This window comes from Oncorhynchus kisutch, linkage group LG13 (assembly GCF_002021735.2).
Source record: "Oncorhynchus kisutch isolate 150728-3 linkage group LG13, Okis_V2, whole genome shotgun sequence".
In the NCBI taxonomy this organism is placed as follows: Eukaryota; Metazoa; Chordata; class Actinopteri; order Salmoniformes; family Salmonidae; genus Oncorhynchus; species Oncorhynchus kisutch.
In genome coordinates, this window is record NC_034186.2 from 25,817,819 (window position 1) to 25,845,071 (window position 27,253).

Sequence of the window (27,253 nt, forward strand, 5' to 3'; positions counted from 1 at the left end):
CTTTGAAGAATCTCAAATATAAAATATGTTTTGATTTGTTTAACACTTTTTTTGGTTACTACATGATTCCATATGTGTTATTTCATAGTTTTAATGTCTTCACTATTCTACAATGTAGAAAATAGTACAAATAAAGAAAAACCCTTGAATGAGTAGGTGTTCTCAATCTTTTGACCGGTATTGTAGATACTTTAGATTGGACAGCTAATCAGCCGTACCAGTGATCGTCTGGGAGGTGACTTCATCGTCTCTACCTTGTATTGAGATTTCAGAGTTCAAACCACTTTAGACGTGATTTGGAAATTAGCTGACTTTGTGATCTGTAAGGTAAGTAACATTAATGTTATATTTTACCCTGATGCATGTTTATTCATGAAAAGCAGAATAAATACATAACAAAAAATAACAAAAAAAGCTTATTAATAGGACTACATTTAGCCTAATTGGTAACAAATATAATGTGGGGAAAAGTCAGGATATTGTTTGTCAAATCCAGATTAAATATAGATCTTCATGTGTATCAAATCTGTAGGCGATTGTGGGCTAAATCAATGACAAACAGCTGAGATGTTCAGGCTTCATCATGATCTGTGATCAAAACAGGCTGGGTGTTTTCAGTTCCATTTAGGCTAAAATTATGTGTAAAAATGCAACTGAAATGAATAGCCTGATTCAATGGAATTCTCCTGAATTAAAAATGTTTTTATCTGTTAAATTGTTTGGTCTGCAGATGGTAAATCTAAGGGTGGTGGTGTTGCTGTGTACGTAAAACACAAGTTCTAGGTGGTCGTTCTGACTTCTGTTACTAAACCTAAGCAATTTGAATATCTGTCTTTGAACCTTGGCTCATCTTTAAATATTGTTGAATCTTGTTGTTATACCTAGATCTGTTACTGCTGGCTCTCTGGCTTGAATTTTCGAACACGGGCACCCTCATAGATATCATCCTAACCAACTTCCCCTCTAAATACACCTCTGCTGTCTTCAACCAAGATCTCAGCGATCACTGCCTCATTGCCTGCATCCGTAATGGGTCAGCGGTCAAACGACCTCCACTCATCACTGTAAAACGCTCCCTGAAACACTTCAGCGAGCAGGCCTTTCTAATCGACCTGGCCGGGGTATCCTGGAAGGATATTGATCTCATCCCGTCAGTAGAGGATGCCTGGATATTTTTTTTAAATGCCTTCCTAACCATCTTAAATAAACATGCCCAAGAAATTTGGAACCAGGAACAGATATAGCCCTTGGTTCTTCCCAGACCTGACTGCCCTTAACCAACACAAAAACATCCTATGGCGTTCTGCATTAGCATCGAACAGCCCCCGTGATATGCAGCTGTTCAGGGAAGCTAGAAACCATTATACACAGGCAGTTAGAAAAGCCAAGGCTAGCTTTCTCAAGCAGAAATTTGCTTCCTGCAACACTAACTCAAAAAAGTTCTGGGACACTGTAAAGTCCATGGAGAATAAGAACACCTCCTCTCAGCTGCCCACTGCACTGAAGATAGGAAACACTGTCACCACTGATAAATCCACCATAATTGATCATTTCAATAAGCATTTTTCTACGGCTGGCCATGCTTTCCACCTGGCTACTCCTACCCCGGTCAACAGCACTGCACCCCCAACAGCAACTCGTCCAAGCCTTCCCCATTTCTCCTTCTCCCAAATCCATTCAACTGATGTTCTGAAAGAGCTGCAAAATCTGGACCCCTACAAATCAGCCGGGCTAGACAATCTGGACCCTTTCTTTCTAAAATTATCTGCCGAAATTGTTGCCACCCCTATTACTAGCCTGTTCAACCTCTCTTTCGTGTCGTCTGAGATTCCCAAAGATTGGAAAGCAGCTGCGGTCATCCACCTCTTCAAAGGGGGGGACACTCTTGACCCAAACTGCTACAAACCTATATCTATCCTACCATGCCTTTCTAAGGTCTTCGAAAGCCAAGTCAACAAACAGATTACCGACCATCTCGAATCTCTGCTATGCAATCTGGTTTCAGAGCTGGTCATGGGTGCACCTCAGCCACGCGCAAGGTCCTAAACGATATCTTAACCGCCATCGATAAGAAACATTACTGTGCAGCCGTATTCATTGATCTGGCCAAGGCTTTCGACTCTATCACCACATCCTCATCGGCAGACTCGACAGCCTTGGTTTCTCAAATGATTGCCTCGCCTGGTTCACCAACTACTTCTCTGATAGAGTTCAGTGTGTCAAATCGGAGGGTCTGCTGTCCGGACCTCTGGCAGTCTCTATGGGGGTGCCACAGGGTTCAATTCTTGGACCGACTCTCTTCTCTGTATACATCAATGAGGTCGCTCTTGTTGCTGGTGAGTCTCTGATCCACCTCTACGCAGACGACACCATTCTGTATACTTCCGGCCCTTCTTTGGACACTGTGTTAACAACCCTCCAGGCAAGCTTCAATGCCATACAACTCTCCTTCCGTGGCCTCCAATTGCTCTTAAATACAAGTAAAACTAAATGCATGCTCTTCAACCGATCGCTACCTGCACCTACCCGCCTGTCCAACATCACTACTCTGGACGGCTCTGACTTAGAATACGTGGACAACTACAAATACTTAGGTGTCTGGTTAGACTGTAAACTCTCCTTCCAGACCCATATCAAACATCTCCAATCTAAAGTTAAATCTAGAATTGGCTTCCTATTTCGCAACAAAGCATCCTTCACTCATGCTGCCAAACATACCCTTGTAAAACTGACCATCCTACCAATCCTCGACTTTGGCGATGTCATTTACAAAATAGCCTCCAATACCCTACTCAACAAATTGGATGCAGTCTATCACAGTGCAATCCGTTTTGTCACCAAAGCCCCATATACTACCCACCATTGCGACCTGTACGCTCTCGTTGGCTGGCCCTCGCTTCATACTCGTCGCCAAACCCACTGGCTCCATGTCATCTACAAGACCCTGCTAGGTAAAGTCCCCCCTTATCTCAGCTCGCTGGTCACCATAGCATCTCCCACCTGTAGCACACTCTCCAGCAGGTATATCTCTCTAGTCACCCCCAAAACCAATTCTTTCTTTGGCCGCCTCTCCTTCCAGTTCTCTGCTGCCAATGACTGGAACGAACTACAAAAACTGGAAACTGGAAACACTTATCTCCCTCACTAGCTTTAAGCACCAACTGTCAGAGCAGCTCACAGATTACTGCACCTGTACATAGCCCACCTATAATTTAGCCCAAACAACTACCTCTTTCCCAACTGTATTTAATGTATTTATTTATTTTGCTCCTTTGCACCCCATTATTTTTATTTCTACTTTGCACATTCTTCCATTGCAAAACTACCATTCCAGTGTTTTACTTGCTATATTGTATTTACTTTGCCACCATGGCCTTTTTTGCCTTTACCTCCCTTCTCACCTCATTTGCTCACATTGTATATAGACTTGTTTATACTGTATTATTGACTGTATGTTTGTTTTACTCCATGTGTAACTCTGTGTCGTTGTATCTGTCGAACTGCTTTGCTTTATCTTGGCCAGGTCGCAATTGTAAATGAGAACTTGTTCTCAACTTGCCTACCTGGTTAAATAAAGGTAAAATAAAAAAATTAAAAAAGATCAACTCTTGAGTTTGTCTTGATGGGTGATCTGAATCAGGGTTGATTAACATCTAGTTCTGATCAACTCAAAATTCTATGCAATACCTCTAATCTCACTCAGATTGACAACAGTGTAACTAGGTTAAATATAAAGTATACTCTGGAATCCTCTTTGGTTTGATCTTAACCAATACACCTCATCATTTTAATGCTTCTGGTATTTTTGCAAATTACATAAGTGATCACTGTGCTATTGCCTGTGTGAGAGATGGTACAATTCCTAAGCGATCTCCATGTGTCATTACAAAAAGAAACTGGAACTTGAATGATCCTTTTCTTATTTCCACAACGCATTCCAGGATTTATGCAATAGGCATGCCCCTTTCAAAAAGTTTAGGATTAAGGGTAGAGAGAACCCTTGGTTTACAGATGAGTTTACTAAAATCATAAGAGAACGAAATGCTATGTGGGCTAAAGCAAGAAGGTCTGGTTCGGAGGATGATTGGATGGCTTTTAAACGTCTTTGAAATCTGGGTGTGGCTATGAACCGAAAACTAAAAGCAGACCACTACCGTAAATCTACTTCGGATAATTATAATTATCCATCCAAATTTTGGCAAGTAGTGAAAGGTTTGGAGTGCATAAAAGATACACAGTTTCCCAAACAATTGTTGGTAGACACAGATTGTAACTGAGAGAACCTCTAATCTGAAAGTCTTAAATCAGCATTTTCTAGATGCAGGCAGTTGATTTGAAGTTTATGTTTATGCATATATATATCTCTCAATGAGAAAAACCTGTATAAATAAATGTTGAATAAAAATATTAAATAATAAGCTCCGGACAACAAACACAATTGCGTTTTATCAATGGCAATTTGAATACACAGATCGACATGCATGACAGCATGTTCCAGTTCCCACCAATATCCAGCAACTTTGCACAGACATTGAAGAGGAGTGGGAGAACATTCCACTGCATGAGGCAAATTGTGGTCACACCAGATACTGACTGGTTTTCTGATCCACGCCCATACCTTTTTTAAAGATATCTGTGACCAACAGATGCATCTGTATTCCCAGTCATGTGAAATCCATATATTAGAGGCTAAGGAATGTATTTTAATGGACTGATTTCCATATATGAAATGGAACTCAGTAAAATCTTAGAAAAATGCTGCATGTTGCATTTATATTTTTGTTCAGTGTATAGTGATGTATACCTGGAGGTAATCAGACCTCTTTGAAATGAAAATGGATATAAATTCTTATTTACAATGACGGCCTACCCCGGCCAAACCCTAACCCGGACAACGCTGGGCCAATTGTGTGCCACTCTATGGGACTCCCAATCACGGCCGGTTGTGACCACCTCCTTCCTGTTCTTTGATGGACTCTGGATGGTCCCAAAGATATTTTGAACAAACCCAAGATGGTTTGTTCATCTGTTTCCTTTACAATGGGTGCAAATGAAGCATAGTGGGCAGAACAAGCAAGGAGGTGGGCAAAGCCAAGCACGAGCTAGCGAGATTCTATTGGTGCGTTGTAGTGTGTATTTGCATATTTCCTCTAGCGAACACCTCCTCTAGGAAGTGCGCGTGTGCACAAACTCAATTTGACCTTGCATTCCTTAACAATACAAAAACACTTTGGAAAAGCATCAAGTCTATAAAACCTAGTGCATTTTATTTGATTAATTTAACTAGGCAAGTCAGTGAAGAACAAATTATTATTTACAATGACGGCCTACCCTGGCCAGACCCGGACGAGGCTGTGCGCCGCCCTATGGGACTCCCAATCACGGCCGGATGTGATGCAGCCTGGAATCAAACCAGGGTCTGTAATGACACCTCTAGCACTGAGATGCAGTGCCTTAGACCGCTGCTCCACGCGGGAGCCCTGTGTTCGTAACAATCTAGATTTGGGAACAGAAACATTTATTGAGATCAATGTTTCATCGATGAGAAAATTGGCAGAATGTTGGCCCAGTTTCACCTAGTTCCACCCTCTCACTACCATATTTGGAGGTCAGAACATTCTAATGGATGCTTCAGCTTTATAGCCCATGTGACATGACTGGGTTATCCCTTCTGTCTGTGATTGTCCTCTCCAACCGGGAAACTCAAATGTTTGAGTGAACTCCGAATACAGAAAATGGTGAATTCATTTCCGGACATGGTAAACTCCAAGGGAACCACACCTGCAAAGCACATGCATGAGCTAAGTCTGAATACCAACTACTGAGACGTGCTTAAGAAAGGCGTACATCTGAATCGGGCCCTAAATGACAGCTTTCCAGGTTGGAGAAGACCATCTTTCCTGGCCAAATCAATCCCTAAAACCCAGACAGGAGCACTTTCTCCCCAAGCCTAATGGATTGGTAAAGCAACAAGATGCCTAATGAGTGGGGATAATGGATTATTTGTTGCCACAACAGCTGATAAATCACATCAATGAGAAAGCAGCATCTTTTACGCATATATTGATATGGTACATCAATGCAGGACCCGCCAGGAGCAGGAAATGAACTGAAACACTATGGATGACCTGGAACGTTGCCAGTAACGCTCCAGTCTTTCTTTTTATGGATTGCATTTCAATGAATGCCCTGAATTGACAAGAGTTTGAATGAAATGGCCCTATTCGTCATGACACAATAGACAAGAACAGTTCAACTTTTTTTTACTTGAAATGTGAGTTTACACAGGGAAACTGAATGTCATGTAGGTGGATTTTAAAAAATCATTATGAAAAAACAAAATCACACAATGGTGTGGGATGTATTCGCAAAAATAGCCCAAGCGTTCCTTTAAATCCAAACCTTGACATACAGTGGCACCTCGCTCTTAAATAGTTTCATTTAAAGAATGAGTAATTAGTTATAAATATCAAGGCGCATATACTTTTTCCAAAAGCAAGTATAAATGTATTGTTGATACAATTACAAAATTAAAAGTATATTAACCCAAACAAAATCAAGCAGAAATACAAAGACAAATGATATTGGCAAACCATGACACTGGCACGTGAGGATAAATGAACAGATAAAAAGCACATTCAAAATAAAGTTAAACTTGAAAGTAATAGGCACTAGTTCATTAATTTCTGGCACACTAATACCATCCCTATGAATCTCAGCACTCCTGATTTATTTTAAAGCACAAGTGGCAATGGCCACTAACCTATTGAACTTTTCCATTATAATTTTAAGATATTAGGATCATTTATTCCGTCTTGACATAACATACACTGACAATATTGTTGCAGGTTTTAAATGAACTACATCAAGCCTTTGCTGCATGCTCAGGTCTCATGGCTACAAGGGTTGGATTTTATATATTTTACTGGGATACATATCTCTGACTATATTGTCTGGATGTTGCAATGGCATATTAATCTAATGGTGGAAAGCAATAGAATTAACTAACCAAACCAGAAGTAGATCTGGATTGAGATTGTGACTACTGCCATTGACTGGCGCAGCTCAACATCACTAGCCAGCCCTGAAACAGATGTGATAGTCGATACAGGATAAAACCATAGTTCTGATTAGGTCTGGGATGGGGCTTTGGCCTGTTTCTACCAGTCACCTGTGTTATCAACATAAAAACATCAACACTCAAATGTCCTGTTATGAAACCATCTAAAAAATACTTTGGAGAATTAGCTTTGCAGTAGAGGTTTTGATTTTTAAAAAATATATTCAAATCAATAGAAAACAAATACTGAATATGGATATTTGGAAAATGAACTCTTTAAATAATGATTTGAATAAATAATGTCAAACATTTCAATACATTCTAGTTCATTCACAAGAGGAAAAAACTATGATTTGACAAAACTTCGTAAAATGTTCACAATTCTTTAACATTAAGGGAACATTTTACCTGCACAGCATCATCATAGAGATCTCTGACAAAGGCATCTGTTGAGAACAGACTGCAAAAAGAGAAATTTGTACAAACACTTCAACCTGAGGGAGGTGAAAAAATAGACGGAGAGAAGCATTTTGTGAAGACTTATTGACTGATTGCTGAACAGACACACTGAGGCAGATGAGAGTGCCCTCTGGTGGCACCGGGATGCTGGAGCTCAGCTGGTTTCTTTGGCATTCTGTCTAGGCTTCCGCCTCCCAGCCCTGCCCCTTCAGATCTACTCCACACAGACACACACCATGTTGCTTCAGCTGTTCAGATCATGTTCCTCATGATAGTAAGACAAAAGACGAATTTGACTTTGTCTTTGTTATAGTTTATTCCTTAATTCATGGTAAAAGTAATCTTGGTTGATAAAGTGCCGCATTGTAATGTTGGTCTGCCTCTGTGCTGATCAGGGGGCCACATAGTGCCCCCTGCTGACCAGGCCAGCCTCAGTAGCAACCCTCCCTCCAGTTATCTCCTTCCCGTCCACCATTGTAGGTCCGAGGGGCAGGTAGAGACCTGAGGAAGAGAAGAACCAGAGAAACAGATTAGTTATGTGAGGCATTAGGCAAGACTAAAAAGGTCTGATACACCTGCAATCAACTGACAACTATACTTGCCTTGAAGCTGTTTGTAATGTGTGTACCTACCTGCGTACTGGCTGGGCCAGTTTGCTGCGAGGCACGGGGATGCCGCCTCCCCCCCCTCCTGCACTGGGCCGGGGCAGGCCGCTGCGTGCTGGGCCCAGGGAGCGTGTGGGGGTGGAGGCTCCAGAGCCAGGGATAGACGTGGCCTTCACAGGTTGCCTCAGGGCCAGGGGAGACGGAGTGGCCGGGGTTCGCAGCTTACTGGGAGAAGGGACTGGACAAGCAAGAGACGGGTCAGTACAGTACACTATATTAAGAACAGATGGAATGTAGGATGACACTTCACTATACACACAACAGAGATCTACATCATTCTCAGTATTTCACCACTGAGCAATTAACAACAATGACCAGAGGCACGTATGAGAAATAACATGTAGACTATTACCTAATATGTATTCAGAATAATTCTTTAAATAATTTGATAACGGAATTTTGCATTAAAATTACAAGACCCATGAAACCAAGGAAAAGGAAACATTGAATGAAGATAAGAGGCCTTGTATTAAGTATTTACACAGACTACAAAGAACCACTATAATAGTTGATGTGTAGGATGGATGAGGCACACATGCCCTCCAGAGATAGGGAGGGCACAGATAATACCACAACATTAACACACCATGAAACCACAAACACAATATATAAAAGTTGGGAGCATGATCAGTGAATACTCACTGAAATCACCTTCTTCTCCAAAGCAACAGGAAAGATGGACTAAACAAAGATGAAGATAGGAGAGATTTGACTTCATTCAGAACAGCAGGAGAAAGTGCAAGATGACATGGATGGAAAAAGATCTCTGGACTAAGAAGTCTTCTAGAGCCTATACTTTTCAATAACAGTACATCACATACTAACTAGCTACTAATACAAACCAATCCGCAACCATTACCACGAAGAGTTCAGGAGGAGTGACTGCAGTTTGGTTAGAAACTGATATTATCGGAAACAGCCTTGAGGTCTGTGAGCCCAAAGCCATTCCAGAACCACAGGGTTTCTCAGCAGGTTCTCCCCATCACCAGTAGGGGAGATAAGAGTTCTGTTCCAGACAAGACCCAGCAACACCATGGAAACACTCAAACTTTCAAGACCACACTCCCAACCAGAAGCTGCCTACCCTGACCATCCTAGAAAACAATTACTTGGCTGGCAAATCTTCTGGCACTTTATATTTGGTTGAGTGCATGCAGGTACGTCACACAGGCAGGCACACAGCCAACCAGTCACAGTAAAACACAAAATGCTTTACGTTTGGTAAAGAATGTGGTCGTGTGTATTACTGAGGATGTGTGAGTATGTAGGAACTTTAACTCGTAAGGTGAATGATCCCAGGCACTGGCAGGCTTTTACCTCGCAGAGAAGAAGGGCTTTGGAGGTGCTGTTTGGGTTTCGGGGACTGTAAGGATCGAGGGGGAATTCCTGTTTGGGAGGAGCGAGGGGGAGTCGAGTACCGGGAGTGGAGTGGAGTGGAGGAGTGCTGGGCTACTGGGAGAAATGGAGATGACAGTTGGGGAGAGAGAGTCAGCCCTTACTCTGACCTGCTGTACTGTTATGGTTACTGGACCAGGGAAAGGAGATTATAGAGTTGAGCCAGGCAGCCGAAGAGGAAGGAGGGGTGTGTCAGTGAGGCAGGTCAGCCATTGTAAAAATCAGCCAAGCCTGGCTTAGTGAGTATCATTCTCAGGCAAAGGTATAATAGCAGCCTGAAACACTAGGGGGTGCTGCAGCCAGACATTCACAGTCCAGAGAGATTGCCAGGGGTAAAGTACTGAAGTCAAGCTGGGCCAACACTAGGCCAAACCACAGCCAGTGCCTCGGCAGAAAGAGAGGGGTGGGTGAAAGGCAGCACATGCTCTGCAGTCAGATAGAGAGAGGCAGGGATAGTGATGTCAATGCACACCACAACCAGAAGAAGCCCTGAAAGGTAAAGGAGATTACCCCTATTATCAGCCAGTGTCAAGAGCGAAACAATACAACAGTGATATAGTACAGGATAGTACAGAACATATGTATATTGCTCATATAGTACAAGTCAAAAGTTTGGACACACCCACTCATTCAAGAGTTTCTTTATTTTTTACCATTTTCTACATTGTAGAATAATGGTGAAGACAAACTATGAAATGACACAAATGGAATCATGTAGTAACCAAAAAAAAGTGTTAAACAAATCAAAATATATTTTATATTTGAGATTCTTCAAATAGCCACCCTTTGCCTTGATGACAGCTTTGCACACTCTTGGCATTCTCTCAACCAGCATCATGAGGTAGTCACCTGGAATGCATTTCAATTAACATGTGTGCCTTATTAAAAGTTAATTGGTGGAATTTCTTTCCTTCTTAATGCATTTGAGCCAATCAGTTGTGTTGTGACAAGGTAGGGGTGGTATACAGAAGATAGCCCTATTTGGTAAAAGATCTAGTCCATATTATGGCAAGAACAGCTCAAATAAGCAAAGAGAAATGACAGTCCAGCATTACTTTAAGACATGAAGGTCAGTCAATCCGGAAAATTTCAAGAACTTTGAACGTTTCTTCAAGTGCAGTCGCAAAAAAACCATCAAGCTCTATGATCAAACTGGCTCTCATGAGGACCGCCATAGGAAAGGAAGACCCAGAGTTACCTCTGCTGCAGAGGATAAGTTCATTAGAGTTACCAGCCTCAGAAATTACACAGACTTCAAGTAACAGACATCTCAACATCAACTGTTCAGAGGAGACTGTGAATCAGGCCTTCATGGTCAAATTCCTGCAAAGAAACCACTACTAAAGGACACCAATAATAATAAGAAACTTGCTTGGGCCAAGAAACATGAGCAATGGACATTAGAACAGTGACAATCTGTCCTTTGGTTTGATGAGCCCAAATGTGAGATTTTTGATTCCAACCTCTGTGTCTTTGTTAGACGCAGAGTAGGTGAATGGATTATCTCCGCATGTGTGGTTCCCACCGTGAAGCATGGAGGAGGAGATGGTGTGATGGTGCTTTGCAGTGAAACAGTCTGTGATTTATTTAGAATTCAAGCCACACTTAACCAGCATGGCTACCACAGCATTCTGCAGCAATACGCCAACCATCTAGTTAGCGCTTAGTGGGAATATAATTTGTTTTTCAACAGGACAATGACCCAACACACCTCCAGGCTGTGTAAGGGCTATTTGACCAAGAAGGAGAGTGATGAGTGCTGCATCAGATGACCTGGCCTCCACAATTACCCGACCTCAACCCACTTGAGATGGTTTGGGATGCGTTGGAACGCAGAGTGAAGTAAAAGCAGCCAACAAGGGCTCAGCATGTGGGAACTCCTTCAAGACGGTTGGAAAAGCATTCCAGGTGAAGCTGGTTGAGAGAATGCCAAGAGTGTGCCAAGCTGTCATCAAGGCAAAGGGTGGCTGCTTTGAAGAATCTCAAATATAAAATATATTTTGATTTGTTTAACACTTTTGGTTACTACATGAATCCATATGTTATTTAATTGTTTTGATGTCTTCACTATTATTCTACAATGTTGAAAACATTCAAAATAAAGAAAAACCCTTGAATGAGTAGGTGTGATTAGACAGTAAGAGATTAACTATGAGAATTCAGTTGGTGGCGATATCAAAATAACCTTCAGTCTTTTACTCAGTTCTCTCTGCATTCTAAATCACCACAATAATCTACTTTTCAATCTGGATTATAATTGATTTGGATAAAAAGGAGAAGAATGCACAGAAGGAGAAATGATTCAAATAGTGAAATGAATCAAAAGGAGAGAGAATCCCAAACCATCAAAGCCAAGACAGTACAAAGCAATAGAGGTTTAATAAGGAGGAGCCTGAGAGGGATGTATGGTATACCCACTCACACACTGACTAGCTACATCACAAAACTATAACACTACACATTATTCCTTTCATAACATTTGTGATGTTGAATATGCTTGAGAAACAAAAATGTTATGTCAATATACAAGAGAGAATAATATGAAAATGACAGAATGTCTCAGATTGCTATTACTGAGTGAACAAGCGATATGATAAACATTGTGTATGTAGTACTCACTGGCAGACTGACTGACTGCCTGGTGTCTGGGTGAGCCTCCGTTTGGCACTTGCAGGTTGGACTCAAAGCTCCTGCTGTTCTTGACGGGCTCTGGACCCTGCTGTGCCACGTTGGAGCGGGTCAGGTTAGGAAGACTCCGTCTCAGCTTTTCTACAAACAACACAACAAAGGAAAACTGAAAACAGGACTGAACAACTACACATTGGCCCAGAATTACACATGACCTTTGACCAGCAGTGGTCCTAATTTGAATCAGACTATATAATTGAATCATATAATTTGTCCTTCAGATAACTATGAACAAAACCATTTCCCATCTAGTCTCTCAATCCTCAGGAGGTAGTCCTGAGGTGTAGTGAGCCAGCCTCTCCTTACCTTCGTTCTTCACCACGTTGGTCTGCAGGTCTTGGGGTGTGTGGCTTTGCAGGGAGTGACGTGGTGCCTGCAGCCGGCTGATGATTGGCTGCGGGGAGCCTCGGCTGTGGGGGTGGCTGTACTCCAGGGAGCGTGCGGGGGAACGGGAGCGGGGAGAGTTTCTGGGGGAGGCGTGAGGGGAGTGTCTGGGGGAGGGGGAAAAGCGGTTTGAGGGGATGTGGAAGGCGGGGTGTACAGCCTCCTCATCGTCCTCTAGACTGTGGGCGTCCAGTTCCTGGTCACTGAAGGTGCTGCGTCTCAGAGAGTGGCAGGACGAACCAGAGCTCCGTCTGGACGCTGTGGCAGCATAGTCCTGCCGAAGACCTGGAAACACACACACAGACGGTTAGACATACACCGCTTGTAGTGTGTACTGAGGAAGACAGTATAAACACACCGCATCACTGACTGGTGGGTAAATGTTTTTCCCAGACAGACGGACAGAGTTAGAAGATGGTACGTACTCTCCTCCTGCATGCGAGCCAGGATTTGTACATCAGTGACGTCGTTGAGCTTGTATGTCGTGGAGGATCCTACAGAGTCCTCGTCCATCTCTGAGGTGCTCAGCTCACTGTCTATTGAAGACTGAGGGCTGACCGCTGGGGGGTTCCTTTCTCTCTCTACTGAGCCACCACGCTGCTGCTGGTGAGCTGCTGGGACACACACATTAGGTGTTCATACTGGTCCAACACACACACACACCTGTAGGTCTAAACAAAGCTGTCAACTAAAGCTTATGTTTTAACATAAAGAACAAGAGAGAAGGCCACGGAAGGAGAGTTAAAGACAGGCTTTATATGCTAGTGTACAGTACCCTGGTTGACGGGGAGCATCAGCTGCTGTCTGACGATGGGCACCCTACTGGGGGTGGATGATGGGGAGTTGAAGCCACTGCTGTAGGGGCTGTTAGCTGTGTTTGTGCAGTATGGGCTTCCGTAGTTCACCTGGGGACTGTAGGGACATCCATACAGGCTCCTACGCTTGTTTGCTGTGGAGAGAATTCAAGTCAAAGTTTATTGGTCATTTACACCTATTTTCAGGTGTTATGGCTGGTGCAGCAAAATGCTTATGTTACTATCACCAACAGTGCATTAGAATGTCTCACAAATACAATACAAATAATACATAAATAAGAATTGCCATAAACATACTGTGATAAAGCCTATATCTTCACCACATAAGGGACTGTTGTACAGCCATCAAGCTACATCGTAATAACCAGTCATTCACTGGGATAATATGGGAAGTCATTGCAGGCATTACCGGTTGCCCCCTCACAAGCTGCATTATACCAACCACTGACACAAACACTAAATGTGCACAGTACATAGTACACAGTCACACACAAGTTCTCTTTGAGTCCTCTCCTCTGTAGTGTGTTGACAGTGGTGCACATTTTAGAGTCACTTAAAACACATGGCAGGCGTGGGCGTCTTTATGACAGACTGGAGAAAGAGTTAACAATACGGTCTATTCACTCAGTAGTACACAGTGAGAGCAGCACTGTGATATCTATCCAGCTCTCCACAGAGACTCTATACAACCAGTCAGTTAGTCAGTCCCATGGAGGCAGGCTCACCATGGACCCTCCCTTAGCTGAGTCATTAGACCAGGCCTGGCTGGCTGGCTGCTCTGACAGAGATACAACGCATTAGCCAATAGCCATTACTGTTGACTGTTGTACTGCAGCCCCACTCGGCTCAGCCAGCAGTGCTGCATACACTCCAATCTCCAGGGCCACTCGTTTGCTCATCACTCTCTCTCCCTTTTTCCCCTGTCTAGATGCGTTTACACAGCTGGGTGGTGACTGGAAAGTAGCCTTTAATTATCAATTCGCTCTCCTTTCTGTTTGAGTTTATTGTTACAGGGACAGTGCACATTAATCAACGTTTCAGTAAAAGTGCCGGTTTTAGCCAGCCGGCTGATTTTCAATCACAGTCCCTGGGCAGGTTATTAAAAACACTTACAATACAGACAAACAATGAGCAGTGAGCACATGCAGCGCAACATAGAACAAACAACACATTCTCTCCCTCTCTCTCCTACCCTCTCTCAAAATAACATGTCCACTCAACTCACTCACTTCCTTAGAGATCAGCCACTGAGGAATACTAGGATCACAACATGAGACTACCACAGAACCACCTGCACACTTAGGCTTTAACCAGGGACACAAGTACTCTTCTTACACACTTCTTGATCACTTTGTCCTCTGTGGATTTGCAGATAAGCTCATGATAAGTGTCTAACATATCTAAAACAGTGACCTCACCAGAGACAAAACGTGTCTGTAGTTCAGATTATGTCCAAACTCCTAGTGCTGACAGAGGTAGTTATAGCTGAGATATGTTGTGTTATGGGATGATCAACAGTATACCTATAGGCCTACAGGATATAGGTCCTCACACTCCGAGAGAGCAGACAGGGATCCAACACAGTGAGCTACCAGCCTCTGAGTTGCACCTCCATGGGTCTGTGTCATCTGTGACCCAGAAAACAACCCCTGGCAACACATTGTTGAGGTCAACCTCTGGTGGTCCCAATGGGGAGATTACTGCAGTTATAAACCACAAGGAAAGGACAGAGTTCCAGAGGGTGCATTCAGAGATGTTCCCCATGTATCCAATTGTGCCAGACTAGCCAGGGGTGAATGAGTTAAGGGCTAGGAGGTGATTAGATGGAACAGTAAATCAGTAGGAGTAACAGACAGTCAGACTACTGGCTCCCTCTCAGCAGGGATCTGCAGCACTGGGACAAATTTAAATAGTGTTGTCCTAAAACACTGTACTAAAACAAACCATGCAAAAAAAAAAAAAAAACGAAATAATGGTTAACATTTATATACCTATCATACAGAGGTGCTTACTCAACATTTAACACTTGCTCCCTCCATGCTAAAAACCATCCCGTAACACTACGAAGTTGAGGAAATGCAGGAAAGCAGGAGTAGGGCTGCAAAGGGTCAAACTTTTCGGTAAATTTCCAGAATTTTTCCATGGGAAGTTAAGTTTTTTTTTGTGGGATACACGTAAGGCAATTCTAGGTCTTGTGGCATATTTTGGTTAAACTATCCCCAATTCAATGGAATTACAACCCTCTGCATGCACAGTGCATTCTTCCATCACATGTACAGCTGATTCTCAAGATCTTGCACACTAATGAGATGTTATTGAGCTCACACTACTACACTGTCTGAGCCAAGGACTACATGCTTTCTGGTAAGTTTTGATTACAATACTGGGTGGGGTGAATATATTTTATATGACATTTGTTAACTAGTAAATAGTAGCCTACACCGAAATGTGTTTAAATCATTTCTAACTTTTTAACGATTTCTGCTAGTTAGTTTTTGCTACCATGTCGGTTTTAACTTACTTGACCCTGCTAAGTGAGGAGTGTTAATTCACCTGTTTCCATACATGTTTCATTATAAAACATTTATCTTACAAAAAGAGTTGTTCAATCTAACTAATTAACTATTTATCTGCACATGGAATTGTGTGTATATATATATATATATATATATATATATATATATATATATATATATATATATATATATATATATATATATATATATATATATATATTTTTTTTTTACACATTTATTTCCTAATCTTTACAGGAAAATGCCACGGGCACTATCTGATGTGTGGAGACATTTCACTGCAGCGAATGTAGAAGAAAAAGCTGTGTACATTTGCAAATACTGTGCCAAATCATACACTACCATTCAGAACCTTGGGGTCACTTAGAAATGTCCTTGTTTTTGAAAGAAAAGCAAATTTTTTGTCCATTAAAATAACATCAAATTGATCCGAAATACAGTGTAGACATTGTTAATGTTGTAAATGACTATTGTACTGCTATGTTCTTTGCCTAGCATACACCCCTCCAACCAGACATGCTTTATCTACTCATTTGCTGGATGCAGAGTTCAACAGAGTTCAAGTGAAGGTCAAACAAATCATAGAGAAGGCAGACTGTATTGCAATGATCTCTGATGGGTGGACGAATGTTTATGGGCAAGGAATAATTAACTACATCACCAGCCCTCAACCAGTATTCTACAAGAGCACAGACACAAGGGACAACAGACACACCGGTCTCCACATTGCAGATGAGCTGAAGGCAGTCATCAATGACCTTGGACCACAGATGGTATTTGCACTGGTGACAGACAATGCTGTGAACATGAAGGCAGCTTGGTCTAAAGTGGAGGAGTCCTACCCTCACATCACACCCATTGGCTGTGCTGCTCATGCATTGAATCTGCTCCTCAAGGACATAATGGCACTGAAAACAATGGATACACTCTACAAGAGAGCCAAGGAAATGGTTAGGTATGTGAAGGGTCATCAAGTTATAGCAGCAATCTACCTCACCAAGCAAAGTGAGAAGAATAAGAGTACCACATTGAAGCTGCCCAGCAACACCCGTTGGGGAGGGGAAGGAGTGTCTCCAAAAAAAATGGCCATATCACAGTCTGCCGATATGGACAGCCCCATCAAGAGGATCCTCCTGTATTATATATTTTAGGAGAGAGTGGTAAGCAGCCTGAAACCTATAGCAGTAGCCATTGCATGGATTGAGGGAGACAATGCCATCCTGTCTGATGTTCAGACTCTGCTTGCAGATGTAAGAGAAGAAATCCGTACTGCCCTGCCCACTTCCCTGTTGCTCCAAGCAGAGGAAACTGCAGTTCTGAAATACATCAAAAAGCGTGAAGACTTATGCCTGATGCCCATACACGCCGCAGGGCCCATGTAGGACCCCAAGTATGCTGGCAAGAGTATCCTGTCTGGTGCAGAGATCAACAAGGCCTATGGTGTCATCATCACCGAGTCTCGCCACCTTGGCCTGGAAGAGGGCAAGGTTCTTGGCAGTCTGGCGAAGTACACTTCCAAGCAAGGGCTTTGGGGTGGAGATGCAATATGGCAGTCGTGCCAACATATCTCATCAGCCACCTGGTGGAAGGGTCTTTGTGGATCTGAGGCTCTTTCCCCTGTTGCCTCCATCATACTCTAAATCCCACCAACATCAGCTGCCTCAGAGTGCAACTGGTCCTTGTTTGGGGGAACACACACCAAAGCACACAACAGGCTGACCAATACAAGGGTTGAAAAATTGGTGGCCATCTGGACAAATCTGAGGCTTTTTCTCATCCTCAACAAGGTTGGAAAGTGACAGTGAAGATGAGGCCTCAGAGTCTGATGATCAAGAGGAGGATATTGAGAAGGTCCAGGGAGAAGACATGGAAGCCTGAGAGGAAGACAACCAAAGCTTTAGTTTCTAGACTATAATTTTACATTTAAAATGTTTTTGGGAGATGCGTTGGATCATTAAATATTCCCTTTCTTTTGTTGTTCAGTGAAATCATCCCATGTGAAGAGTCAACTCATTTAATTAAAGTTCATTTTACATTTCTATTGGAAGGATTTAATCATTTGTAATTATGTCTACTTATGATAAGGTAAAAGGTTTATGTTTCTGTCTCCATATGATATGGTAAATATATCCAATGCAAAAAACATCTACATTTAAATGGTATTACTATTAATTCCCATATATTCCCGTTAATTCTCACAGAAGGTTTCCATCTCTGAATATTCCCCAAAATGTGCAAGGGAATATAGTTTCGACAATATTATTTTTGCGCTAGTTGGCTGTACTTGCCCCAAAACTCTATTTTTCCTTCATAGATTGTTCTTCATCTTTTTAAATTGGGAGCCTATTTGTTTTCAGCACTTTCATTTCTCTGACTGATCAAAACACATTTTTTAATGGCTCTCTCTTGTCCCTCTGTAATAGACACATGGTGGGTAACATGTTTGGAACATTGAATAGCAATTGGTACCTAAGTATGGTGAGGTCCCAGCCCTAATAACCACTATTTCCATTCATCTTTGTCAAGAGACTAGCAGTAATAAAAGCTCTTTCCCAGCTGATGGTTTGACTGCAGAACCTCCAGTTTCCAGTGGAATTAGCTTAGACAGCATAAAGTCTGTAACCAACAGAAAAAAGGATTGTTTGGTCTAATTAAACAGCTAGACAAAGGAAATGTAAACAATACTTTGCATTGAAGCCTCCATAAAGTGAAAAAGAAAAGGTTCTTGAGACTGACTGGGATAGCTACACTACATGACTAAAAGTAGGTGGACAACCATTCAAATGAGTGGATTTGGCTATTTCAGCCACACCTGTTGCTGATGAAATCGAGCACACAGCCATGCAATCTCCATAGAGAAACATTGTCGGTAGAATGACCCGTACTGAATAGCTCAGTGACTTTCAATGTGTCATCATAGTGATGCCACCTTTCCAACAAGTCAGTTCGTCAAATGTCTGCCCTGCTACATCTGCCCCGGTCAACTGTATTGTGAAGTGGAAACATATAGGAGCAACAACGGCTCAGTCGCAAAGTGGAAGGACACACATGGGCACAGGACTACCGAGAGCTGAAGTGCGTAGCGCAAATCGCCTGTCCTCAGTTGCAACACTCACTACCGAGTTCCAAACTGCCTCTGGAAGCAACGGCAGCACAATAACTGTTAGTTGGGAGCTTCATGAAATGGGTTTCCATGGCCGAGCAGCCGCACACAAGACTAAGATCCCCATGCGCAATGCCAAGCGTCAGTTGGAGTGGTGTAAAGCTCGCCGCCTTTGGACGCTCGAGCAGTGGAAACACGTTCTCTGCAGTGATGAAGCATGCTTTACCATCTGACAGTCCAAAGGACTAATCTGGGTTTGGCGGATGCCAGGAGACCCCTACCTGCCCGAAAGCAGTGCCAACTGTAAAGTTTGGTGGAGGAGGGGCTGTTTTTCATGGTTCAGGCTAGGTCCCTTAGTTCCAGTGAAGGGAAATCTTAACACTACAGCATATAATGACATTATAGACGATTCTGTGCTTCCAACACTTTGTGGCAACAGTTTGGGGAAGGCCCTCCTGTTTCAGCATGACAATGCTGCTCCTGTGCACAAAGCAAGGTCCATACAGAAATGGTTTGTTGAGATTGGTGTGGAAGAACTTGACCGGCCTGCACAGAGCCCCCACCTCATCCCCCTCGAACACCTTTGGGATGAATTGGAAAGGCAACTGCGAGCGAGGCCTAATCGCCCAACATCATTAACCCGACCTCATTGATGCTCTTGTGGCTGAATGGAAGCAAGTCCCCGCAGCAATGATCCAACACCTAGAGGAAAGCCTTCCTAGAAGAGTGGAGGCTGTTACAGCAGCAAAGTGGGGAATCAACTCAAAATCAAATCTAATTTATTTGTCACATACACATGGTTAGCAGATGTTAATGCGAGTGTAGCGAAATGCTTGTGCTTCTAGTTCCGACAATGCAGTAATAACCAACGAGTAATCTAACCTAACAATTCCAAAACGAATACCTTATACACACACAAGTGTAAATGGATAAAGAATATGTACATAAAGACATATGAATGAGTGATGGTACAGAACGGCATAGGCAAGATGGAGTAGATGGTACAGTATATACATATGAGATGAGTAATGTAGGGTATGTAAACAAAGTGGCATAGTTTAAAGTGGCTAGTGATACATGTATTACATAAAGATGCAGTAGATGATAGAGTACAGTATATACATATACATATGAGATGAGTAATGTAGGGTTTGTAAACATTATAAACATTATATTAAGTAGCACTGTTTAAAGTGGCTAGTGATATATTTTTTACTCCATATTAATGCTCATGATTTTGGAATGTTCGAAGAGCAGGTGTCCACATAGTGTAGCTCTTAGCATTTCACATGAGGAGCAGGCAACATAATTGTGTGGCTCAGGGAGAGAAAGAAAAACAAAAATCAGGGGAGAGAGATTAACAAGTGAACTCTAGGTCATGAAAGAACATGACCTAGAGAAGGCGGGGATATCCAATCCATTATAATTTAAGTACTGAAATTGTAACTACATGTTAGGGCGAGCATGGCTGGATAGGCCAGCTATCAGCCTGGGGTTATGGGCTGACTTTCTGCTGTAGAGAAGAACTGGATGGAATCTGTGGACAGTTTTCAAGCACAGTTCTACATGGGCTACATTCTGAATATAGCCCAGCATTACAGGTCTGGTACTGGCAGTATAGTCCCTTTCTGGGCCATGCTTCCAGTTGTATAATGTTATAACAATGACCAGAATCTAGTTTTGCAGAATTTCACAGGGACATTGAAGGCTCAAACCTCTGAAAGGATTTTCCAGAAAGCATTGAATATAATCTTATGATGTGGTCCAAATCTACAACCAACCTGTGTATTATATTAGTCATGAGCCAGACGCGATGCCCTGCTCTGTAAAATTCCTTCACCAGAACAAACACAATCCTCACACGACGCCATGGTAAAGAGAGAGGGGTGTGGTAGAAAGGAGCCAGCAGCCATAAAGGGTGTCACTGAGGAGCCCACAAACAGTACAACCACACAAGATGCATAGTACACGCCTAGGCCTGCTCGGCTTGTCATGTGGTTGACGTGCAGCCATGTCCGACAGCTGTCTACCTCTTCTTCCCTCAGGTATAGGCAGATAGAACCCAGTCACCAGGTGGGTGAACCCTTGTTAAAGGTAAAAAACATTGCGACGAGCAGCACTGCAGAGGTTGAGATGAGTTTGGTGCAAGACTTGGCTCTCACACAATATCTGCGCATGTGCACAGGTTTGCTTCACGCTGTTTGCAGCATGGTAGCCAGGGCACCAAAACAGCGGAGAAGTTGAGCCTTGCGGCACATCATGTGCTCGCTAACAGATCATGTGACTTGTATCTGCTCTGTGATTGGACAACAAAGACCGCAAGACACATGGTTAGTGTAGGTTGTGGTGCTCTTTGAAACAGAAACTGACGATAAAAACACGATTTCTCAACACAGAGGTTGAAACATACATAACTAATGGAAACTACTTCAACGTACAAATAGTTTTGCAATCTCAGCAGTAATATCACCATGAGTTAAAAGGATTGAGAATCCACTTCTAGAACCCCTAGGTGCAGCCCTATAGCCTACTGCACTACTGTTTTCTGCTGGTTAACGCACACCTAACTAATAATGTATCAACCAGTTGATCTGTAGAACTTCCCTTTGTCCTTAGAGTGAGGTAGAGATGGGGGGCACAGCAGTGACTGAAGCATTAGGTCATGTCCATATTTTAAGGATGACATAATCCCCTCCTAACCTAGTATGATGATATCACCACCACCGATTCTCTCCCTTCCGCCATTACTTCTGTGAATAGTAATACCCATTTAGTATGTTGTCACCCACCAGAGCCCCAGAGTCTCTTCTGATATAGTCTGAATTTAACTTCAGTGTACGATGCACATAAATCCACAGGAAGGGATGTGAGGGGAACTGGTCGGGTGTTGACTCTGGATGACAGGACAGATACCCCATGAGGATGCTGTCTGTCCATCCGCCTAGGGGTAAGTGACTGGAGTGTTGCTAGGGCTGTAGCGATTATGGAATTGAGAGTAATGATTATTTGTCATAACTGTAATTTTAGTTAAATATTTATTTTAGCTTGAAATGCATCTTTGTAAATTAACTAGGACATAATGAATAAAATACAGTTTTGGTGACCCCTGTGACCCCCTCCCCTGTGACTGCTGACAACTTTTGGAAATGAAGCTTCTCCTCCCGACAGTGCTGTACTGCTCATACAATGATTACAAACTTTACCCACATCATGTAAAATTGAAAAACTGCTATTGGGTAAACTATATCTACTTGAATATGAAGTTGAATACAATATTTGTGCCAGCCTTAGGTGTTGCGTAACTACTATTGACACCTGATCAGTGATCATTACTCAGAACACACAGGTTTAGGGATAGTGATCTTCAGCAAAATGTTGCTCAATACAATATGGGTGTTACATGAGCATACCTCCAAAAATGTAACCCATCTCACTTTAGCCGGGAGGATTTGGCATCTTGGTATCCTGGTTGAAGGGATTGTCTATTATTATCCCATAGGGCGGCGCACAATTGGCCCAGGGTCGTCCGTTTAAGGGTTTGGCCGGGGTACGCAGTCATCGTAAATAAAAAGGTGTTATTAACTGACTTGCCTAGTTAAATAAAAGGTTAAATAAATCATCTCATAATACGTAGAGGGAAACAGAAAGACACACTCATACAGGCCATGATAATGCAGAAAACACTTTCATACAGCACATATGCCTACGACAAAACAAACGCATATTTGTCCTAGATGTGTGTATGATTGTGTGGAAAAGACGAGATAGAGAGAGAAGAAGAAGAAGAGAGGGGAGAGGAAGGAGAAGAGAAGCCTGGTGACAGTACCTGACATGGTGACGTCCAGTCTGTGGATGAGGGAGCGCTTGGCTGACTCCATGTCAGGACTGGGATTGTCCAGAGCCTGGCGACACCACACAATGGGACTCAAGGCTTTCTGCAGTGGGCTGTTGAGCTTCGCCTCATACAGCCTGAAGGAACACAACACATTAATTTAACACACACACACATCAATGGACATCGCACACAAAATACAAGACATCCTCTTATCTAATACATGATGGTTGATGATACAGGTTTGGTGAGTGTTATAACCTGCTTAGACCTATATCGCATCACAGCTGCTATGGCTGATACTTAGGCCTTATACTTTGACAGAGAAAGTGCTTCTACCAGGAAGAGGAATCTGAGTCAGCAACTGTGAGCTCTGTCTCAGCCACAGAGAAAAGCACTCAGATAACTACTGGACACAAACACCAAGGCCTACTATTAGAAAGATGTAGGCTTAGTCAACATATTTTGTACATTCTTTAGGCAACTAAAAGTATGCCACAGAGGTTTTCACCATAACATTTAAAGAATCAAAGTTCAACCAGATTTATAGACCTATTGGGCCTACTCTAGTCATTAGGCCTAAATAATGCTGTGGATCCACATGGCTATGCTTTTACATAGTGCGTATAAGCCTAATTATCCTGTAAACGTGCATGGATGGATCATCCGAACTGTATTTTAGAATCAAACCCTAAAAGCAGGATGGTGCTGTGCAGTTGTTAAACCGTTGCAAATCCAGTCTGATGCTAATTCCGGGATTATGGGAGTCAGTCTATGACCAGGACTGGCAAGCCCTCAGTTAGTAGTATTATGGGTAATCCTGTGTTTGTGTTAATCACCAGCCAGAGGAGAGGTGTGTGTGTGGGGATTGGGTTAGTGGGGCAATAGGGAACTGGTACAGAGAGGCTATAGTAAACTTCTAGGTCCTTCTTCCTCATCCAAATATAGAAAATATAGTTTCTTGAACTGTAGTAGAAGATGTTTCTGTATCCAATGCATTCATATAGCATTCGCTGATCATGTGTTTAGGGGTTACCAGGGTCCATTCACGATTACTATCCAGACCAGTGGAGGCTGCTGAGGGTTGGAATGAATGGCTCATAATAATGGCTGGAAAGGAATAAATGGAATGGTATTAAAAACATTGTTTTCATGTGTTTGATACCATTCCATTCCCTCCATTCCAGACATTATTATGAGCCATTCTCCCCTCAGCAGTCTCTACTGATCCAGACAGTCTGGCCATCATTAGTGCCTATCCTTTTTATATCTGGACTCCTCTGATCCTTGACCTAAAGCACAACCCATTACCATCAAGATGCCCATTATATGCCAATAAATAACATTCCTGAAACCGTACCATGGCAGACAAGGGCCTATCTCTTAGAGAATGAGAAGAGGAGAGAGCTGGGCACTGACTGTCCTCATTATAGGCTAAAGCTTACTATGGCTCTAATAACAAAACTCAAACTCGAACAAAACAAATCTCATTTATAAACTGGGCTTATTTCACATCAGCTCTACAGTGAGGTCTCATGTCCCTGTAACTCTCTAAAACCGTTTGAGGGATTTCCTCGAGTTGGGATCAGCAGTGAGATTTGTGCAGCCTCACAAATCCAATCAAACATCTCGAATTTCAAGGATTAGGCTACACTTCTAAAAGTGAATCTGTGTAAGGCCCTTACCCTATAACCCACAAATGCACAACAAACAATACATGATCCTGACATTCAGTGTGGTGGTTGAAACTGTGGCTGGGCCTGGCTCTCAAAACTATTTGGATACTATAACATTGTCACATTCACAAAGGGGCAATTACTTTCTCTCAACCGCTTTTCATACAATTATGGCTGGTGTGGAAATTGGAAATCCTTCTAACAAAGGAGGTAACCATGGTTGTGGCTCTTGCACTTTCCCCATAGGCTTTGGCTGGGTAAACAACTTTCAATTTCACTGTGCACACTGCTCTCTTCCCACTACCATGACAGTTGTCTAACATGTCACCAAAATAGTGCAACTGGCCAACATATGAACTGAACTTCCCATATGCTGAAGACGGTAGTCATCCTTAACGGATGACTACTAGTTTTTGTGGGTGATAATTTGACAATAAATAAGACAGCTAAAATGAAATGTTATGATTAAGGCCTAATAATAAAGTGCTGTGATTAATTAAAGCACATGAGCAACAACCACAGAACAATGAATGCCAAGTTCCACTAATATATCATTGACGAGTATGAAACGTGACAAGTGCAGGGGGGGGGGGGGTTGACAGTTCACACATGTGATCCCCTTTCCATTTGGTTTTCATTCCAACCACCACCCCTCACTCACTCAATCAACAATGAACGACAGACAATCTGTCTGCAGTGTGTTATGACCTCAGTGTCTGTGGCCGGCTATTATTGTATTTAGAACATGACCATGCTGTACATTCCTATGCAGTAATTTCAGCGAGAATGATTTACCTCCCAGGCTGTTGTCATCGTAGACAGCTAATGTCTGGAACAGCTGCGCTCGGCTTTTGAGGTGTCACATATATGGGCGCACAGGTACACTGGTTGCCAAATGCAATAGGGCGTGCTGTTGTGTTCTGGCACAGCCCTTAAACTACTTGAATTACAGATGGTGTAATCGTGTTGTATCACTCACCAGCTGTCTTGATCTTCGTTAAGACAATCCATGTCTTCGAGATCGAGGATTTCTACTTCATCCAATATAGAAGTTTCCCCTTCATCCATAAAACCCAGTGTTTCCCCTGCGTCAGTAAAATAGGAATTGGTGCCAGTGAAAGAGGTGGCAGCCGATGCCCCCTCGCCCTCATATGCTCTCCTGAAACTGATGCCATCATATGACAGTCTGGGACTCAAACAACGGGAGTTTTCCAAAAGCCCTCCATAGCCAGTTCCGCCGAACCCCACCCCAGGGAAGCCGGCCAGCCCGGCCGCTGAGGCGGCTGATAAGCGAGAGTCGTATCCTGCACTATGGGGTCTATGGTTCCCTGACACTGCTCCAGACGAAGACCGACTACGGAGCTGCTCGTTTTGTTGTTCGAGTTTCTTTACCAAGTCCTGTAGTTTCCGCACCTCTAAGTCCGCGTTGATGTTTGAGTTGATATCCTCCATAGCTAACGTTGGTTAGCGCCACCACCAGCAACACAAAATAAAAATGCCGCTGCTGTGTGGTCTTTTGTTTCCTCTTTTTCACTGGTGGTCACGATATGTTAGTCACTCTAAGCAATATTTAGGTGTTTACTGAAGACACTTTGGTGTTCAAATAAGTTATTGGGCTCATCGTCGTCATCTTCTCCAAATATTCATACACACAGGCAGGGTTAAGGCCATTTTCGCTGTTCCCGTCGCCAACTATGAAAGACCAACAGGCAAGGCTCGGCTACGTCATCACGTGAAACATCGGTAACGAGCACGTAACCAAGCTCGGGTTTACAGTATCGATAATGCCACACACTGTACTGAATGGAAAGTATTGTGTGAGCTAAAATACAGTACAAGGAAAGTATGGTGGTTTCAGCTAACTGCTGCTAAGTATCAGCTCATTTCTGCTAACACGTTGCTTATCAAAGGTCTAGATTTCAGTTTTACTTTGCTCTCCAGAACCCAAGGCATTAAGGCATTCTGCCTTATCCCAAGGATTCTCACCTGGAAGCACTGCTTACGGGTGGGACCATGTGAACTCCAATCCCCGACGCTCGTTTCAATAATCATTGCTTGCTATACGGTTTTCGAAAAATATACTTACTGTATGTAGCAGGTTTGCACAGCTATGTCTCCAGCCGAAAAACAACACTACATTAGTCCCCTCCTCTACTCCCTGTTTACCCACGACTGCGCAGCCAAGCACGACTCCAACACCATCATTAAGTTTGCTGACGACATGTAGGCCTGATCATCGACAATGATGAGACAGCCTATAGGGAGGAGGTCAGAGACCTGGCAGTATGGTGCCAGGACAACAACCTCTCTCTCAACGTGAGCAAGACAAAGGAGATGATCATGGACTACAGGAAAAGGAGCACAGAACGAGACTTTCAAGTTCCTTGGTGTCCACATCACAAACAAACTATCATGGTCCAAACATACCAAAAAAAGTTGTGAAGAGTGCACTCCAACGCCTTTACCCCCCAGGAGACTGAAAAGACTTTGGCATGGGTCCCCAGATCCTGAAAAAGCTCTGCAGATGCACCATCGCTCAGCACCCGACCGTAAGGAGCTACAGAGGGTAGTGCTTACAGCCCAGTACATCACTGGGACCAAACTTCCTGCCATCCAGGACCTAAATACTAGGCGGTGTCAGG

At 42.9% G+C, this 27,253-nt stretch overlaps 1 protein-coding gene across 5 annotated transcripts; it reads right to left on the bottom strand.

The window, feature by feature from the left end:
• Positions 1–6,247: 6,247 nt before the first annotated feature.
• slain2 (SLAIN motif family, member 2) lies at positions 6,248–26,351 on the bottom strand. Of its 5 annotated transcripts, none has more exons than XM_020476078.2 (10): positions 25,591–26,351; positions 22,930–23,072; positions 13,427–13,600; positions 13,077–13,262; positions 12,574–12,936; positions 12,199–12,348; positions 9,502–9,633; positions 8,827–8,865; positions 8,152–8,362; positions 6,248–8,020 (listed from the first exon to the last, which is right to left on the bottom strand). In XM_020476078.2, exons 1-10 carry the CDS (start codon positions 26,061–26,063, stop codon positions 7,951–7,953), a joined length of 1,941 nt encoding a protein of 646 aa, XP_020331667.1. In that variant the 5' UTR covers positions 26,064–26,351; the 3' UTR covers positions 6,248–7,950. The 5 variants fall into 5 exon arrangements, with proteins under 5 accessions (XP_020331667.1, XP_020331665.1, XP_020331669.1 ...); XM_020476076.2 differs by having other exon boundaries at positions 9,502–9,636; XM_020476080.2 differs by lacking the exon at positions 9,502–9,633.
• Positions 26,352–27,253: the final 902 nt, after the last annotated feature.

Coding starts and splice junctions, on each gene's coding strand:
- slain2 (XM_020476076.2), bottom strand. CDS start 26,063: ATGGAGGATATCAACTCAAACATCAACGCGGACTTAGAGGTGCGGAAA. Junction 9,637..12,198: donor GGCAGTCAGTCAGTCTGCCA/GTGAGTACTACA, acceptor CATTTCTCCCAG/TAGCCCAGCACTCCTCCACT. Junction 8,021..8,151: donor CTGGCCCAGCCAGTACGCAG/GTAGGTACACAC, acceptor TCTCTTCCTCAG/GTCTCTACCTGCCCCTCGGA.